Source organism: Pararge aegeria, chromosome 25 (genome assembly GCF_905163445.1).
Source record: "Pararge aegeria chromosome 25, ilParAegt1.1, whole genome shotgun sequence".
Taxonomy (NCBI): Eukaryota; Metazoa; Arthropoda; class Insecta; order Lepidoptera; family Nymphalidae; genus Pararge; species Pararge aegeria.
Genome location: NC_053204.1, coordinates 4,794,833 through 4,814,080, shown reverse-complemented (window position 1 = coordinate 4,814,080; position 19,248 = coordinate 4,794,833). Strand labels below are relative to the sequence as shown.

At 33.9% G+C, this 19,248-nt stretch overlaps 1 protein-coding gene across 22 annotated transcripts in view; it reads left to right on the top strand.

Moving 5' to 3' along the window:
- Positions 1-19,248, top strand: part of LOC120634697 (ryanodine receptor) — a 128,337-nt gene that overhangs the window by 53,000 nt on the left and 56,089 nt on the right. For 12 of the 22 annotated variants that reach the window (XM_039905471.1, XM_039905448.1, XM_039905449.1 and 9 more), the window contains 32 exons: positions 781-880; positions 2,423-2,540; positions 2,632-2,712; positions 2,968-3,080; positions 3,311-3,422; positions 3,702-3,838; positions 4,767-4,886; positions 5,533-5,650; positions 6,414-6,555; positions 6,863-6,937; positions 7,614-7,759; positions 8,344-8,487; positions 9,072-9,246; positions 9,747-9,944; positions 10,316-10,421; positions 10,914-11,025; positions 11,423-11,563; positions 11,997-12,134; positions 12,806-12,958; positions 13,119-13,234; positions 13,410-13,584; positions 13,927-14,030; positions 14,365-14,498; positions 14,914-15,003; positions 15,081-15,205; positions 15,365-15,547; positions 15,641-15,688; positions 15,927-16,044; positions 16,598-16,812; positions 17,140-17,287; positions 17,953-18,141; positions 18,605-18,736. In XM_039905471.1, coding sequence (XP_039761405.1) covers positions 781-880; positions 2,423-2,540; positions 2,632-2,712; positions 2,968-3,080; positions 3,311-3,422; positions 3,702-3,838; positions 4,767-4,886; positions 5,533-5,650; positions 6,414-6,555; positions 6,863-6,937; positions 7,614-7,759; positions 8,344-8,487; positions 9,072-9,246; positions 9,747-9,944; positions 10,316-10,421; positions 10,914-11,025; positions 11,423-11,563; positions 11,997-12,134; positions 12,806-12,958; positions 13,119-13,234; positions 13,410-13,584; positions 13,927-14,030; positions 14,365-14,498; positions 14,914-15,003; positions 15,081-15,205; positions 15,365-15,547; positions 15,641-15,688; positions 15,927-16,044; positions 16,598-16,812; positions 17,140-17,287; positions 17,953-18,141; positions 18,605-18,736 — 4,206 coding nt within the window. The remainder of the gene's footprint in view (positions 1-780; positions 881-2,422; positions 2,541-2,631; positions 2,713-2,967; positions 3,081-3,310; positions 3,423-3,701; positions 3,839-4,766; positions 4,887-5,532; positions 5,651-6,413; positions 6,556-6,862; positions 6,938-7,613; positions 7,760-8,343; positions 8,488-9,071; positions 9,247-9,746; positions 9,945-10,315; positions 10,422-10,913; positions 11,026-11,422; positions 11,564-11,996; positions 12,135-12,805; positions 12,959-13,118; positions 13,235-13,409; positions 13,585-13,926; positions 14,031-14,364; positions 14,499-14,913; positions 15,004-15,080; positions 15,206-15,364; positions 15,548-15,640; positions 15,689-15,926; positions 16,045-16,597; positions 16,813-17,139; positions 17,288-17,952; positions 18,142-18,604; positions 18,737-19,248) is intronic. The other 10 variants (XM_039905468.1, XM_039905469.1, XM_039905467.1 and 7 more) reach the window with 3 other exon arrangements.

Here is a 19,248-nt window from a genome sequence, read left to right as displayed (position 1 = left end):
AAAAAACATCGCAAAATAAAATTAATTCGGAATATAATCAATGATATGTAAGTTTATAAGGTACCCGACATCTCAACTCTTAGATTACAAATTATATATACCAAAATCTAAAAAGAATCGTTTAGAATGATTTATATAGGTTGTTGAATAATATCTTATAATAAGTACCACAAATAAACAACATTTATTAGACAAGCACAACAATGTTGTATTGGTAATTATTTGTCGTGTAGAAAGTATTAAGCATTTAAATGTCGATATTATGGCCCTCTTCCCTAACTTGTTTGTTAATTTTAGTATAATATTAGCCCAAATTAATAATAACACTAAACATACTAAATACAGAAAGATACATAGAGAAAAATTCAAGATATCTGAAAACAAGGTTAACATTAAAATAGAAACGCTCTGTATGAGCAAAAAATGCTTTTATGGGTTAGGAATACCTAGTAATGAGTGATTGTATATAAAAAGTATGTATCAATGCAAAAAGCCATAATTTACCAACAAACAGATCTCTTAAATTGCGGTAATGTATAGTAAAGTAAAGTTGATCTTATTGAAACCTGATTAAGTACTGAACTCATTTAAGAAGAAGCATAATACACCTATGTTTAAAATTGATTTACCATTAATAAAAAAAACAAGACCTAGATCACTACCATGACATGGTAGGATGAAGAAGAAAGAATAAAAGTACTCTAGCATAATATATAATTTATCAATCAATTAAAAATAAGTCAATCCAGTTAAACTTAAAGATTTTGTTCAAATTTCAAGGAGGAAAAAGTGTACTTGGGTAGTACGGAGTCTTTTGGCAAGCAATGGTCGGTGGGGGACGTGGTAGGCGTATTCCTTGATCTCATTGACAGGACGATAAGTAAATAAAATAATTTTTGGCTGGCAGAAATGTGCTTGCTTAATAGTAATGTGACTGGAACATTTTTACGACCAAATTATGAATCCTACAAATTAGTACTACGTTAATAAAAATTAATGCAGTATATGTATTTTACTTGCATACAAATAAAAACTGCAAAGTAAAGATAACAATAAATCTAAAAATCGCAAAAAAATCTAAAATCAAAAAATCGCATAATTTCTCAAATATAACTAAATAAGATAATGCATGAAAACTGCAATTTTTAAATTACTTTTGAATGCTAACGGCTGCTTCTATAGATAAGTGTTATTTAAATGAAACAATGAGGAATACATATTATTCATCATTGTAGAATCTAATTATGAGGAACGTTATAATATTTTATCTTGTTACTTGTTTGGCAAAATACAAATCGCACATAAAAGTTCTTAAAGATGTTCCTTTCACTTGAAAATTCACGCCAGGCTTATCAACTTCATAGCTTCTTAGGCTCTCGGACAAAACTACACCTGTGTCCGTTAATGTAATACCATAGTATTGCTTTGCTTTAATACTTAAAAAAAATACACGAAGATTTAATACTTCTTGATAATAATACAATACATCGATGGATAGAGTAGTGTCATCGAAGTAGCATGGGTAGAAATTTAGAAATGAATTAAATGCTGAAATAAAACAACACGATGCACAAGGACCTAACTTGCTCGAAAACAGAGTAGAAACTGCCAAACATGTTGAATAACATGAAATTATTTTGTACCTTTAGTTCGTAGTGTAATTTTTTCTGTACACGCAAGTACAAGACAAAGATTCAGCAATACTTTTACGCAAAAATGTATCTACACGATTACATATACAAGAAAAACAATATTGTGACAGTTTTCAATATTTACAACCACATGATCATCAATGCAAAGCCCCTGATTCATAGGTACTTCCTTTAACACTTAATTCTACTTCAATCCAGGGAACACAAAATAAATATTACTTATGTATAATATTCATCAATAGTAAATCCTTTAATTTTAGTTTCTGGTCTGAATGGTGTGCAATATCATCCTTATGCTGATTTACTGTCTCACATTAGCCATAATAATGGAAATTTATTATTGCACCAATGTTTCAGGGGCTTATTATTAATAGACCTTTAGAAAACTCTACAGAAAAGATGCTGTATGTAGTTTTTTTTTAATATCCCCAGTTAAATCACCTCTTTCGTCACATAATCATTGCTTGTTATGGATATTGTTATAATTATTAACCAAATGCTTTCGTGCTTGATTTTATTTTGTTTTTGTATTTCAAATTGTGTTTTACACTGGTCACCATTTTAATAAATTACTATGAATAACGTTTCTTACAAATATGAAGTAACAATAAATTTCAATAGAATATGTAACTAAATGTTATTCCTATATTAAGGTATCCAATGGTGCAATCCCTTATTTACTGTAAAACTTGAGCATTATAGATCTTGATTTAGATTTGTGTCATAAAGACGTTTAAGTTGCAAATTATTTAAATTCAATTGATTCTTAGGTTTTTCTCTCAATGGAGAGTTACTTATGGATGCTCTCGGAGGAGAGACTACATTTGCGGACGTGCAAGGGGATAACTTTGTACCAGCGTGTACTCTTGGAGTGGGCCAAAAAGCAAGGTAATTATTTCTAGTTAAACTTTAGTTTCAGTAAAATTGTAATAAGGATTGTGTTACATATTATTTATATCGTAAATATGTTTTATTTTAGGTTATCATACGGACAAGATGTTAATTCATTGAAATATTTTACAACTTGTGGTCTTCAAGAGGGCTATGAACCATTTTGTGTGTATGTATATCATTTATTATAATTAAACGTAGCTAATAGTTTCATTATATTCTTATTGTGTGTTATGTGTGTGTAAATGTGTGTAATTATTAATGTTTATTAATCTAGACTGATTCAAATTACTTCGTAGTTTAAGATTTGTCAATATTACAGCTGTTATATTGACTGGTATATGTTCAACGTATTTATTTAATAAATTAAAATTAGTTTTCATAATCAATACACATTATAAATTTTCAATGTTTTATATTGCAGTAATATGAAGCGTGATGTAACTCATTGGTATACGAAAGATCAACCAATATTTGAAAACACGGATGAAATGGCTGATACCAGGATTGACGTGACAAGGATACCCGCTGGATCTGGTAAAAATAATTTTTCGCATGAATTAAATAACGAGAATATCTGATCACTTGTGATGATGATCAGATATCTTCTAACTTTTAGTGATAAGGTCACCTTTTGGGCCGTGAAATCTCAAAATGTTTCTTTTAAAACCAATATTTTTGCAAGCAATAAAGTTAATCAAACAATATAAGAAATTATAATCTCAACACATGGTTCATCTCATCGAATGGAAACTTTTATTTCACAGATACGCCGCCATGTCTAAAAATTTCCCACAACACTTTTGAAACAATGGAAAAAGCTAACTGGGAGTTTCTGAGGCTGTCATTACCAGTAATCTGTCAACTTGAATTTATAGAGTAAGTGTTTTAACTTTAAAACGACTATGAGATTTGAGATACCGAAAAAACTTGTTAGAGACATTTTAAAGATTAGGTGTTTTGATTATTATGACAATATAAACGCAACTTTTTAACTGATTGCAAAAGTGTAACTGAATATATCTGTTAAACTATTGCAAGTAATCTCACTATAACTTCGATAAAGATTTCAACAATTCTCAATCGAAGCAGATTGAAGGTTGATACAATTTTTATCGTAGTTTTTCAGCTAGTCATTTTGAATATGTGCGTTGACAGTGAAGCAGAGAAAGCTCGCCGTTGGGTAGAAATTAAGGAACGGCAGCAGATACTCATGAAAGAAGCGACAGAGGCACAGATGCCTGCACATATTGACCAGATCATGAGAAGTGGTTTCACTATGAATGATATCAAAGGTGAGTCATACTAAGTACGTACGTAAAGTTAGTTGCAAGATTCATTTCAACGAACATTGAACTTTTTAAAGTAAATTTTTATTTTTAGTTATTTCTAAATTAATTTTATCGGCAAGAACGTTTTGTATTAAATTTAAGAACAGAATATGCATACCATAGATCAAATAAAAGATCTTAGTTCAGTTAAGTTTAAGTTATATAAACTTAAATCACATGAATCCCTCCGTGAAAAATTTAAAGAAATAGGTATCCTTACGGTAGCCTCACAATATGTTTATAACAATATATTATTTGTAAGACAACATATTAGTCTTTATTAACAAAAAGTGGATATAAACAGGCGACTTACAAGAAATGGTCATAAAGTAGGTCATAAATTAGTATCTGCATATCGTCTGCGAAAGATGCAGAAGTCATTTGTGGGATTGAGTATACGCTTTTATAATATGATTCCTAAGGTAATTTTGGTAAAATGAAAATACACACAGACAGACTTGACGTTTCAAAAGTGCTTATATTAGGCATACTTGAAATAAATGATTTTTGAATTTTTTTAATTTTGTTTAAAGCAAGTTGTTTTTTTTTGAACGCACCTGACGATGTAATTCAATATCAGTATCTAGTTGTAGGATATCTCTTATTTTGTAAAATAATCGTTTGTACTTAGCGACTTAAAGCGTTTCTTGTATCATATAATACTTATACCGACTCGTTAGTTACCTAATTCACGTTGTAATTAAAACCCATGCACTTGAATGTTTTATAACAATATTATTCCCCAATGTCGCTGTTAATTGTTATAACTTATTCCTATTGTAAATACGTCTAGCATTACTTGATTTACGTTGCATAAATCCTCTTATTATTTGAGTGAGTAGCCACCTTGCATCTTTGTTTTACCCTTTGTTCCCTGTGTTCCTTCCCCAAGGTCTGCACTACGATGAAACCCAAGAAGAGATGCCGAGTTCAAAAAGACAACCCTCGAAACCACCTAGGAAGGGGTCCATACCTCGTGGTGTTACTATACAGAATTATAATTTACAACCAGGTTTAAACCCGACACCTTTTACGCTTTACTGCCATGTATTTAGTTTACTTCTTCCTTATAATCAGGGATCCCTTATTATCCTAACATTAATCCACCACCTGGTTTTATATCAAATATCGCTTGCCTACCGCCTAGTGTTTTAGCATTCCGGTACTATACAGCTTTTAAATTACTAATATTGAGCTAGTTAGTAACTCAAGCTAAGCTCGTTAAAAACTCACCTTCATTATCTAGCTCTATTCGTTTAACGATTAATATTTATATTCCAGTTCCTACTATAGCCGTAGTTGGTTTGTTTAAACATAACTGCTTTGCAATTAGAAAATGATTTCTTAAATCAATTCACGCTATGCTTTAATATCCGTTATTGTCGGTAGATATTTGCAATACTGTTTTCCTCTGAGAAATAAAAGTATTTAAACTATCATTCTGCTACCAATTAAAGTACGAGAACAATAATCTACATAGCGCTATTTAAGTTCACTTGCTTAGAGGTTATAATGATCTCTGACAACTGTATGTTTTTTTTAATATTTCCCTTTTCTTAAGAATACGTAAGTAAACAGTATATTGCACTGTTAAAATTGATAAAAATTACACAAATAAGAAGTACGATGTTCTTTTTGAAAATTGTTTAAAAATTCAGGCCCTGTAAATGGTATGCATCGCTCCACAAGTGAAGCTGAAATGGCGAAATATGAACTCGGTGCCACTCTAGCACCCGAAGACAAGAAGGCAGACAAAAGAGGCAGATCGCCTTTCAAGTAAGCTTTGTATTTATTCCCTCAACAATATTATTGCTTAGCTTTATGTTCATACAAAATTTCCAACGAACATTAATGACTTATGAGACCATAATAATTATTTATATAGATTAAAGATTTCAAATTTATTCTTCAAAATAATTGTTTTATAAATATAACCTATAATAAACTATTTAAAACTAAATAAAATCTAAAACGTCCTGGAAACCACCGCAGCGAGGCACAGTTCCTAAGATGCTGGCAGCATTGCCCCTTTGGATGGCCAAACTAATTCGTTGGCCAAGGTAACTGCCGCTCTAGGATCACCGGTAGACTCGATAACCCTTTTCGATAATTCTTTGAAAAGGGCTCTTGCCTCCGGACCCCACGGTCCCAAAGTCTGTACTCCAAAAGGCACAAAAATGAAGCTGCTATCCAGGTTTTCATATTTACGCCTCTTGGCCTGCTCGGCACTGGTAGCAGCCGCACCTACCATTGACGAGGTAACATATTTAGAATGTAATACAATCAATCAATCCTAACCGTATTCGGTCACAGCGACTGTTTCGGATTCCGGCTGAGAGTGCCGCTGATGAGCTCTCAGATGACTCGCATAACCTGATTTTGTGCCAAACGTGCGGCTGCATTCGCTACACGTCCGGAAATGTAGTTATATGATACGGCCGCTGGTTGTCGGGCCTTTAGCTCATCGCGCTTAGCATCAAGTGCCTTAAGTCGTATGTAATACAATACGCAGCGAATAACATTATCACATTAACGATAGGTTCTTCAGAAGCAAACGTGGTGAAAGTGGCGAAAGAGGCAAATCCCGAAAATCGAAAACACCAGATCCATTCAGCGACACCGAGGTATCTCCAGAGAGAGGTGGCCCGAGACGACCTAATCCTCAAATAAGAATATCTCAGGTTAATTTCAAAAACAGGGGTAAAGTTTTATGCCATTTACTTTTGACCCTATAGAAACTCAAATTTAATGTAATCATAGTAAATATCCCCTGTATCATGTTATACGGTAAAGAATGTTTAAACCCTATCTAGATCCTGGTGAGGATGATTTTCTATTTTTGCTTTTCCATTTTAATGCATTTTTATCACAATGACCTTTCTTATTTCCCTCATATTTTTATTTGTATTCCGTATTCCTTCCTATTCTTTTATTATATTTCGCAATGCACATTGGTTTTAATATTACGTGTGACTGTTTTGTTCTAAGGCAAATCAAAGGTATCCACAGAGTAGACCTAGCAGGCCGAATTTGTACGGAAGTCAAACTGGTTTGAATTTGAATGTAAGTCCGTCTAGAAATTATGCCGTCGCTTTGCTCTATCTTCTGGTAACACTTGGACAGTTTTTTACTTTGATGTACTTACATTGTCTTTAATTTATTTTTCGCTCATTGACTGATTCGCTTTATGTTAATAACTCGTGTAAAACATTTATTTTCAAAATTAAAAAAAAAAACAGCTTTTTCATCGTAAGCTTCTACTTGCCAACTTGGTAATGCCTATGTCTTATAGTCAAGTCAAATTAACACGGCAAAATCAATCGGTTTTGATTTTCTTCGTTCTGCCTTTTTGAAACAATGTTTAAAATTAAAACGATGATTCTTATTGGCTTTTGTTTTATGTAACCTTTTCTTAACAGTGTGAATTATAATATGGTGTTAATCTCCATTGAGATGCGACTGGCATTAGAAACTTGGTTATGAAAGGGTTTTCTGTCAAGAACAGTTTTATTGATTTATCAATACCACCATTGATTAATAATTAAGAGTTATCACTAAAATGTGATAATAATCTTTAAAACCCGTAACCCAGAGCAGCGTGGAGGATCTATGTCTAGCTCTAAATCCTTAAGGGAATACTACGCTTAGCAATGTTATGCTAATAAACTGGAGATACTGTTGATGATGGTTCTATTGATTGTTGCTTTTTGTTCGGAGTTAATATTTTAAAATTTGACAGACCAATCTCGCTGTCGCAACTCCTCCTCAAGAGCGGAAGCAAATGACGGCGGGAACCCTGTCAGCTGCCGCTACAGAGACCGTTGGCAACGAGATATTCGACGCGGATTGCTTGAAGCTGATCAATGAATACTTCTATGGTGTTAGGTTTGTGTTCATTAACTCTTCCGGTATCTTTATCTGGTTCTAAGTCTATATTAAAATCGCTTTATTTTTTTTTTTTGTAATTGTGGCTGGTTTCCACTTTATCAAACTATTTGGTGTCAAAAGTGTCTACATCGCACTATTGAATTTGTCACAAATAATGGATATGTTTAACTTCCAAAGATTAATTGGTAAACCGAAGGAAGATCTTCCTATTGTTAAGGTCAAGCGCATCACCATAGCACCCGTACACAATTTGAAATAGCCCATCATTTAAATTAAAAATCAAGAAGTGACAAACACCCTTATTGATCATTAGTATTTGTCAAAAAATATCTCTAAAGTCCCTCACTCAACCATAAAACTGAAACCAGATTCAAATTAAACAATTGTTTTTTGTTTGTTTGTTTTTATAAATAAATATACTACGACAATACACACACCGCCATCTAGCCCTAAAGTAAGCGTAGCTTGTGTTATGGACCGATGTAATCGACCGTCAAAATTAAGACACTAAAGTTGGAAAAAAGAATGACTACAACCATTGTTATATTTTAAAAGCGGTGTATTCTCATTATTTCCAACAGGATTTTCCCTGGTCAAGACCCAACGCACGTTTACATAGGCTGGGTGACCACCCAGTATCATTTACACTCAAAGGACTTTAACCAGAACAAAGTTACTAAGTCCTCCGTCATTATCACCGACGACTACGACCGAGTTGTTGAAAGGTACGTATTGACTTCATAAGAGAGAGTGTTCTGAAGAGTTGATTCAATCTTGTCTAACAAATTTCTACATGCCTGATATTATATACTTTCTACTACCCGCTCAGTTCCATACTGGTATGGAACTGAGCGAAGATCAGTTAAGTCGTGCACGATTCATTACATTATTAATTTGAAATATTGAAAGTCACAATCGCAGTCGTGGTTTCTCTATAGTTTATAAGCGATAGCAATCACTTAAGACTTAACACTTCTGTTGGCTAAAAAGAGCGGACATAAGTCCGCGCTTTTTAATGTATTGTTATGTACTTATGTTACATGTCCTACAATAGTTATCATTCTCTTTTACCTTGGCGTTAGAGTAAAAAGAAACAGTTTTTATTAATGATTTAATAACAATCCATAATGTGCGCATTTCATTCTGCCCAGCTAAAGATTATTCATATGAATTCTTTGCGATAATTCCGCTGCATATAAAGCATCTTTGAATGTCAATGCAAATCTGTCTTGCGCGGTTCGGCCATCAAAGTTATTCTTTTTTCATTCATTTACATATTACTTTTATGTGATTATAACGCATATTTCAGTGTAAATCGTCAATCTTGCTACATGGCTCGCGCGGATGAGCTTTACAACGAAGTGATGGCGGAAGCGACGGGCAAAGGTGCCTCACAGGGAATGTTCATAGGATGCTCAGTTGATACCTCTACTGGAACCGTGTCTTTTACGTGTGAAGGGAAGGATACTAGTATGAAATTCAAGGTAAACGAAATGCATTTACGATTTGTTCGGATATGTATTCATCTGGATTTTTGGATTTTAAAAAACAAAACATTTGCTAGAACTTATTACCTAGGCACAGCCTAGAATTCTTAAATTTCTTGATTTACTTTAAGATGAAAATAATATTTTTGGGAAGCAAACTTGCAAAGTGTAAAATTATTTAAATGCTGAGAATTTCATATTGCAGATAAAGTTTAGGTTCCATTTCACAATCATCAGAAATCAGAATTCATTTTAATTCAACATCTTTTTGAAAGATCAAGAACTTTAGAAACGTTAGGAATACGCCAATGAGCTAAATTTAAATTGGTTTCGCTTCAGCATAGTACTGCCAACAGGAGTTGGTGGTGGGGTTAGAAAGGAGAGATATATATAAAAGAGAAAGATAGATGTATACAGGCGGGATAAACAGTGTTTATTTCAAATATATAAACTTGGAAATTACAGTCAAATAATTACAATTCATTTTCCTCCTGTAGATGGAACCAGAAACCAAACTCTTCCCAGCGATATTTGTTGAAGCGACCTCTAAGGAGATACTGCAGATCGAGCTCGGAAGATCGTCAACAAGTCTTCCATTAAGTGCTGCAGTATTGCCTACAAGTGATAAACACGTAAACCCTCAGTTCCCACCCAGACTGAAGGTGCAATGTTTGAAACCGCACCAATGGGCTAGAGTAAGTTTATTTACAGACATTTATTTATTTAAATCCAATAGGATCTCTGCAGAAAAGAAGAAGAAGAATTACTTTACTGAACGCAAAAGATAAATTAATACAGATAACATTAAACAACAAAATAATAGGTAGCCTTATTGCAGCAAGCAATTTCATACAGGCAACCTTTGAATTAGTCGCGCGATAATGCCACTAGTGTAAATTTTGAAAAAAAATTAAAAAATATCAATAGAAGTAGAAGGCTACGATGTTTGAAAATCTGAGACGATTCGATCTTAATAAAATGTATCGGATATTTTGATAGTAACTTCAATCTTTTTCCGTTTATTGGTACCTATAGTTTAAGTTTGTAAGTGCTATGTTAATTTCAGGTACCTAACCAATCATTGCAAGTTCACGCCTTAAAGTTGTCAGACATTCGTGGTTGGTCCATGCTTTGTGAGGATGCTGTTTCCATGCTGGCCCTTCATATACCAGGTAACAATATTGATTTCAGGAAGAAATTTCTTCCTAGAGATCTCGCGGTCATCTTCCGATTTCAAGAAATAACAAGTATCCTATAACTTACACCAGGAAGCAAGATTTCATTAAGATCAGATTAGCTGTGAAGGAAATGGATCAAAGGTTCTTTTTAAATCCCCCGAAAACGTTAATCTGGAGCTTTTCTTGAATAAAAAGGATCCTAGTCCATCACAACGATGCAATAGATACGTGAGTCAAATTTCATGAAGATCGGTGTAGTACTTGAACCACACATAGGTAGCAAACAAACAGACATGCTTTTGCATTTACTATATATGCATGGGAGTAATAATTCATCACATGCAGCTTTGCTTGCTGGAAGTTTGTGATCCATATTATTCTATTATTGGGATTATTTTAAGTTGTTAGTTAGTTTTTATTGTGGTGTTATTTTAATTATTATTATTAAATTCTAATTCATAATTTTCCCTTATTATTTCCTTACAGAGGAGGATCGCTGCATCGATATACTCGAATTGATTGAAATGGATAAACTTCTCAGTTTCCATTCACATACACTTACCCTATATGCCGCGTTATGCTATCAAAGTAATTACAGGTATGTAAAGTTTCCTAACATACATAACTTTTAAGTGTTTGGGTAAATGATGAGATATATTATTGGCTAAAATTAACGTATTATATACCAAACAGTCAACACAGATTAATTTTAAAGATCACAGTTGGTAGGTACTTTCTTATTTTTAGATATCATACAATTATGGCTTTGGAGGTATATCTATATGTAATATTGAGCATACGTGAAATAAAAGAGGGAATAAAAACCGACTGATCTTCTGTAAAATATGTATATATAAATATTGAAATAGCTACAAGAATAACCTTGACTTGAGACGATTCTTCCAAATTTCCAAGTATCCTAACTATATAAAGTAACAAACTGTCTAATTGAGAGAACAAAGAAAACATTAATGGACAAAAACTTTTCTTTCCAGAGCCGCCCATGCTTTGTGTCAACATGTAGATCAAAAACAGTTGCTATACGCCATTCAGTCACAGTACATGTCCGGTCCCTTACGTCAAGGATTCTATGATCTGCTGATCGCGTTACATCTGGAGTCACACGCCACTACTATGTAAGTTACTACTGTTTTTGGTTTCACATGATGGAGCGTGAAAAGTTAGCCATTATATATTTGCTAACCTTGCCCTAAGTTAAAATAAAACCAACCCAAATAAAAATTATTATATAAATGGGCCTGAAAAAAAGCGGAAAGAGGTCAATAAGAGTCAGTAAAAGATAAATATTAATAAAACTATGGAAATTAGAAGAGGGAAAATGATTGATTACCTACTAAGATTATTTATAAATTCAGTGTAAAAAAAATCTTCTATCCTCAATAATTTGTAAATTTAAAGAATTGAAGAACGAATACCTGTTCTTATAAATTTTATCCATCATTGATGTCCAATCAATGATGGTGAGCTATTGACACTGGATTGCTACATATTCTATCTTTGCCATTTATTTCGTGCATATAGATGGTTAAGATATTTTTCTTTGTACAGGGAGGCATGTAAGAATGAGTTCGTTATACCACTTGGACCTGAATTAAAAGTACTATACGAAGAGCCAGAGATGAGGCACAGCTTACGCTCTCTGCAGACTGAGAGCGTGCGCCCTCAGATGAAGATGACTGATATAGCGTAAGTGCCTACTTACTCAAGATTCCCAGTACTCAAAAATTAGGTTCAAATAACATACTATTAGTTGCTCACAGCGAAATGTTATTCGTGAACATATTTTTCATTAATTGCCGCTGTACACGATATCGCAAATTTTCTCGGCAAATATATTGCAGTTAATTCTTACGCAAAATTGCAGTAACTCTAAGCTTTTTAACTAATTTTTAATTTAAACTATAAAGTTTCATTTTTAGGGATAGTAGATTTTTGTTATGTCAAATTATATTCGTGCAACTAAAAAGTCCACGAAGCAGCTACGGAGCAGTTTAGGTAAGGTCAAAGGTCACCTCACTCTCTTGTAGAATAGCTACACTTAATATATCTACAAGTAGAGAGACATTGGTCTATATCATTTCTTTCAAGATAGTCTATATAAGGCACAAACGAGGCAAAAACCTCATTCGATATCACAAAAGCTTGTCTTAAAAAAATTACTCCTTACTCAGTTCTCAAAATGCTACGTAAATTGCAACCTTCATTCCAGAAAAATTTAATGCCACTCTGAAATCACTAAAGAATATAGAATGTTGATGTGATGAAGAATATATAATTTTATTGCTCTCGAAATTTTAATATTCTATTATCAACAATATATCTTAGATCAGATGAGTAAATGGCATTATATTCTACAGGGAGAGCATAACAGAAATAAGCAATCTCTACTCTCCGTATTTCCCGCTGGAAGTAGTACGTGAATTTGTGATGCAAGCACTGGCAGAAGCTGTTGAAACTAATCAAGTACACAATAGAGATCCTGTTGGAGGAAGCAATGAGAATTTGTTCTTGTAAGTATCTTATAAGCGTTTAATTATACTATTCTAACTTACCTTCTTACTAATAAAATTGGTAAAGCAATTATAGTTTCGCAATGTTTTGTCTTCTTCTTTCAAATGCCAAATAAATGGTGGCAGAAGGAGATAAATCACCGTATTGTTTCTGTTACAGGCCATTAATAAAACTAGTTGATCGATTGTTACTAGTTGGTATGATGAGAGATGAAGATGTCGAGAAACTACTCATTATGATCAATCCTGAGACTTGGGACCCTACTTTTGATAAAGGTAAGAACAATACATTATTCTAACCTTACGTCTAGACCAAATGTATCAACCTTGAATTCAAAGAAGCATTTTGGATAGCTAAATGTTCTAATTGGGCATCGTTAGAACATTTAGCTATCCAAAGAATAGAATACTATAGAAATACTGGTGTGAATGTTTTTCCAATTTTTTCCAGAGGGCAAAGATGAACACAGGAAAGGTTTATTGCACATGAAAATGGCGGAGGGTGCAAAATTACAGATGTGCTATCTGCTGCAACATCTCAATGATATGCAACTGAGGCATCGCGTGGAGTTTATCATTGCGTTCGCTCACGACTTCGTTGGCGATCTACAGTCTGATCAGTTGAGGTTGGTAGCAGTTTAAAAGCGAATATTTTTATACTTATTTTGGCATGTTATCATGGTATATTCTTTTCACAACTTATCTTAGCGTTATGGCTGAGACCTAACCTCTTTGAAATCAAAAGGAGCCGCTATCCCACCAACAAAAAAATCCGAGAAAGATTGACGTCAGGCAGATATTATTGTAAAAAACAGGGCAAAAACAAAACAACAAGCTGTTCTCTAGTATCAGAAATATATTTTGTGCCTATCCCATATAACGTGGGATAAAGGCAAGAAAAAGAAGACCATGGCATGGCATTAACTTAGGCAGTTTATAAATTATTAATCATCTACTGTTATTTTCAGGCGTTATACAGAAATCAAGCAATCTGATCTACCTAGTGCTGTAGCAGCTAAAAAAACAAAAGAGTTCCGTTGTCCACCTCGGGAACAAATGAATGCTATACTAAGTATGTACTTAAATCTGTCTTTACTTTATTTAATAATTCTAAATAGATTGCAAGAAAGATGTAATTTAAGTGATATGAATGTCTACCATTTAGGGACTGTGGTTTGCAGAATGCTACATTCTGATTCGTTAAGGGTTGGTTATGATTATTTTAGTATAATTTACAGAATTTATATTTCCTACAAATACGTAAACATCACGGTCATTTTAGTCAGGTCATTTTGGACTAGTTTTAGACCCATCAAAATTTCAGACTACTATCGATAAGAAAGAAGTTTGAATCATTTCATAAGTGTGTATATGAATGAAAGTTAATATAATCTCTTATATCACAGGTTTTAAGCATTTGGAAGATGATGATCCAGAGAACTGCCCGTGCGGTGAAGATCTCATAACACGCATGAACGAGTTCCATGAGAGTCTGATGACACATGTTTCGCTTAATGCATTGCAGGAACCCGATGGAGAGGTAAAGATGGCATATACTCATTATTATTGAGCATATTTTTATTTAAATTTGGTCAGAAAATTATTTTGTTTTAAACAACACAAAACATTTAGAAGCCCGAACAGTTTATTTTATCTTTTAGTAACTGATCTAGGTCAAATGCGGAAAAATATTATTTAAGTTTTTTGTGTTTTGTCGTTATCATTACTATGATTCCATTATGCCTACGCGCAAAATGAATTACCATATAATTCAATAATAGATAAACTGTTTATTTTGTTGCTTTGATCATCATCATCATCATAATTATCTTCTTTAAATTCAAGTTTGGTGGTCAGCAATCGAAAAGCCTTCCTATTAAGCGCTCTCTTTAGATCTGGGCGTTGCCTCAAGTAAAGTGAAAGAAAATAAATTAAATAACAATGTGTGATTCTAGGAATCTTCAGAGCCAGAGACAAAATCTGGTGCTTTTGGAAAACTATACAACATTATTAATACAGTAAAAGAGTTAGAAGAGGAAGCGAAGGTAACAAAACAAACCTTTATAAATTCGTCTGTAAAATCTGTGCAATTTCTAATTAATTATCGTTATAACAATTTAAGGCCGTAGAAGAACCAGTGAAAAAGACACCTGAAGAAAAGTTCCGAAAGGTTCTTATTCAGACCATTGTTAATTGGGCAGAAGAGTCACAGATCGAAACACCGAAACTCGTTAGGGAAATGTTTAGGTAAGCACAGAAACAAAACGAGTGTAAGATACAAAAATTTCCAGTAAACTAAAAATTATGTAGAAAATTTTTTTTTCCTCTCGATGGACTGGATTTTTTTTACAATTTGTGCTTGTTCAGTTTTATAAATATAACTTATTTCTTTGGTTTATCTTCTAGTCTTCTCGTTCGCCAATATGATGCAGTGGGTGAACTAATTCGTGCTCTAGAGAAAACTTACGTCATCAATGCAAAGACTAAACTAGACGTTGCGGAAATGTGGGTAGGACTGAGTCAGATCAGAGCTTTATTGCCAGTACAGATGAGCCAAGAGGAAGAGGAACTCATGAGGAAGCGTTTATGGTGAGGCATTCATTTGGTATCTATATAATCAATAATCTGAAACTATCATCCTGTTTTTAATGGATGTAAATTTATATTTGACTTGTATTTCAGGAAACTAGTGAACAATCATACGTTTTTCCAGCACCCTGATTTAATAAGGTAAGATATCACCAAAATCATCTTACACATCTTAACGTTCCTTTGTAAAGGTAAAAGTTTACTTATCAATGATGCAACCGTTTTTAAAACGACAGCCAAACCAAAGCATCCGAACCGCTTTCGTGAGGACTTGCAAAATTATACTTCCTAATTGCGACCAATCCTTCTTTAATCTTGTACATACCAGCGCGTCTTGTTTTTGGTTTTTCTTATATTCATAAGTTTTATATTTGTGCAGAGTACTCCGTGTACACGAGAATGTTATGGCGGTGATGATGAATACGCTAGGAAGACGTGCTCAGGCGCAGTCAGACGCACCAACAGCTGCGCAACCAACGCCAGAAGATAAAGAAAAGGTTAAAATACTTACAAACAGTGATATATAATTCTCTTAGATGGTATTGACATTTTTTTGGATGACATAGCCCTGGAAAACCATTAGATTTATCACCAGTGAGGTCATCAGGGGCCGGAGACATCTTGTTTACGTGTCAGTCGTGTTTTACAATTTCTTACCAAACCTAGTACGGTCAAGTGCATATACCTCCAGGATGCCAACTTAATTTCTATTGACTTCTTCTTCTTTTTCTACGAGGCCAGTTTCTACACTTAACACAATAGTGGTTTATATAAACAATTTGAATATCTATACCCAAATTTGTATGGGTATTTTAATTTAACATTTTTTTGCAATGTTATTTCATACCTTATTTCGTTTACTGGATAATGTACAGTTTAGTTTCTATTGAAATTCCATCTGCAATTTCATGACGAAAATCTTCCAAAATTTCCTCAACGGACAGCAAAAAATCAAACAGAATATAGTTGTTGTAAAAGTTAACAACATTTCTTTTAAGTATCATTGTAAAAAAAAAGATGGTTGAGTATTTAGTAACCCTTTTATTACAGGACACTTCACACGAAATGGTGGTAGCGTGTTGCCGCTTCCTTTGCTACTTCTGCCGCACGGGGCGACAAAATCAAAAGGCTATGTTCGATCACTTCGATTTCCTGTTAGAAAACTCAAATATCTTACTGTCAAGACCATCTTTAAGAGGATCCACGCCATTGGACGTCGCTTACTCAAGTTTAATGGAGAACACCGAATTAGCTTTGGCTTTAAGGTATAATATTGGTTTATCAACCTCATTGTTAGATTTTACAGACATATTGTATTCCTCAAAAGTTTAATCAAACGATCATCTCAAACTTTTAAAAGATCATTTCAACCGATTTATAAGATTTTACTCCTAGACATAGGGATTTCTTCACTGTAAGGTCTAGTGGGGCTGTTTCTTGTGTAAGTTATAAAAGTCATAATGCACATTCTACGATTAAAATAATTGGGCCCGTCCTATATATTGGTTTCTTTTTGCTTTTTTTTTCGGTTTTGCTCTACATCACAAGATCGTCAAGATAAATAGCAAAACCATAATTACTTATTTCTTTAGAGAGCACTATCTGGAGAAGATTGCGGTATACCTGTCACGATGTGGTCTGCAGAGCAACTCTGAGCTGGTGGAGAAGGGCTACCCCGACCTTGGTTGGGATCCCGTGGAAGGCGAACGTTATCTTGACTTCCTACGATTCTGTGTCTGGGTGAGTAGTCGCGAGTGCCTGATTGTAATTTTAAGTATCTCTAGAGCTTTTCAAAATATCAAGTTCATGCTTGAGAAAATAACAATGCGACGGATACTGTTAATCCTAATATGATAAAGAACATTGTTTTGTTTGTATCGAATAGGCTCTGAAACGAATGGATCGATTGTAACTATTGTTGTCCAATAGAAAAGTAAGTAGTAAGTAATGTAACATAGGCTATAATAAATTAAAAAAAATTACATATCCTTAAGAAAATTTAAATAATGTATTATTTGGCGTGCGCTTGAAAATCTATTAATTACCTTCATAAATTATGTACTTCATGATGAATGTACTCCTTATAACCTACAAAAATCCGCGAGGAAATATATCTAACTTTCAAAGACACAATAGTAATTCTAAACCTTAGTAAGAACTCCGGTAGAAACAAAAATTAATATATTCGTTTCGTGGTATTTCTTATTCAAAAAATTTGTTTTATCAATGGACCGATTTCGAATTGCGCTGATTCCCACGGAATATAAACTTGCGCGGGCAAAACCGTGGGACGCAGCTAGTAAACTATATTTACTTTTACCTTTCTAGATTATGTCAATTTTAATTCAAGGCCACTAAGAGTAATTGCGATTTAAGTTCCCTTATCAAATGGTGTTAATTTCCAGGTGAACGGTGAAAGTGTGGAAGAAAACGCCAACCTTGTAATCCGTCTCCTCATCAGAAGACCTGAGTGTTTAGGTCCAGCCTTACGTGGTGAAGGGGAGGGGTTACTGAAAGCTATCGTAGACGCGAACAAGATGAGTGAGAGGATTGCTGATCGACGCAAGCTGAGGGATGAAGAGGGCGATATAAATGTTAGTATAGTGTGGTAAATAAGTAAGAGCTTTCTTTTAGTAGTAGTAAAGCTTTTTGTGATGTAGCTCGTCCGGGGAGTAGAATAGAATAGAACAGACAGAACTTTCTAGCAACAAAATACTGAAGGGAATACACAAAGAAAACAGTAATAGTTCTGAGAAGTACTATCGCCATGCTTATTTCTGCCGCGAAGCAGCATTGTTGAAATGCTGTGTTCCGGTCTGACGGACGCATTGCCGGTGTTATTAAGAAAAATTAATAAGGATTCTGTCGAATATCAAACTTAAACTAGTCCAAACTTCTGCAGCAGAAAGAATAAAGAACAGGACCACAGAATTTGACACTAACAAGAACAACGTTAGGTCGATTTTGCTTTGACGCTACATTGTTTCTAAACTCTAAAGTGACTCCACGATTGAGAGCATAAGACAACGTCTACATTTTTTTTATTTTTGGTCACAGTTCAGTCACCCGCTGCCCCAGTCGGACGATGATGAAGACTACATTGACACCGGTGCAGCAATACTCAACTTCTACTGCACTCTTGTTGACTTGCTGGGTCGATGTGCACCCGATGCTGGCGTCATAGCTCTGGTAAGTAGCTGGCAACTGACCAACTAACGAACGATTTCGTGAATTCCCGTCTGACGAACGGCTGGAAGCTTGAAGGTTCATAATTGTTAGCAAAGAAAAAGGCGCATGAATAGTCACTCTAAAGAACCAAGATTCAACCTAGACTAAAAGTCACTCGTCAAGTTCACCAGTATTGGATTTCAGGCGCACAAAGAGTTTCTTTTATTTTTTCGACTTAAATGTTCTGGGTGCGTTTGTTTAAACATATCTATCTGGGTATGTAATAAACACTTTTATAATAGCAGATGTGTATCGGTTGTAGTATTTCTGTAATCATTTCCTAATTTCCTTTTTAACTTCCTGCTAAGAAAATTAACAATTTTCAAAAATTCGAAAAATTTTTATCTGAATTAGAATATCTATACCATTTGAATCAATTGTAAAACTTTTTTTTTTAATAATTTTTTTGCAGATAGCTGTTAAACAAATACTCTGATCAGTTCTTAAATCCTATAAGCTTACAAAATAAAATT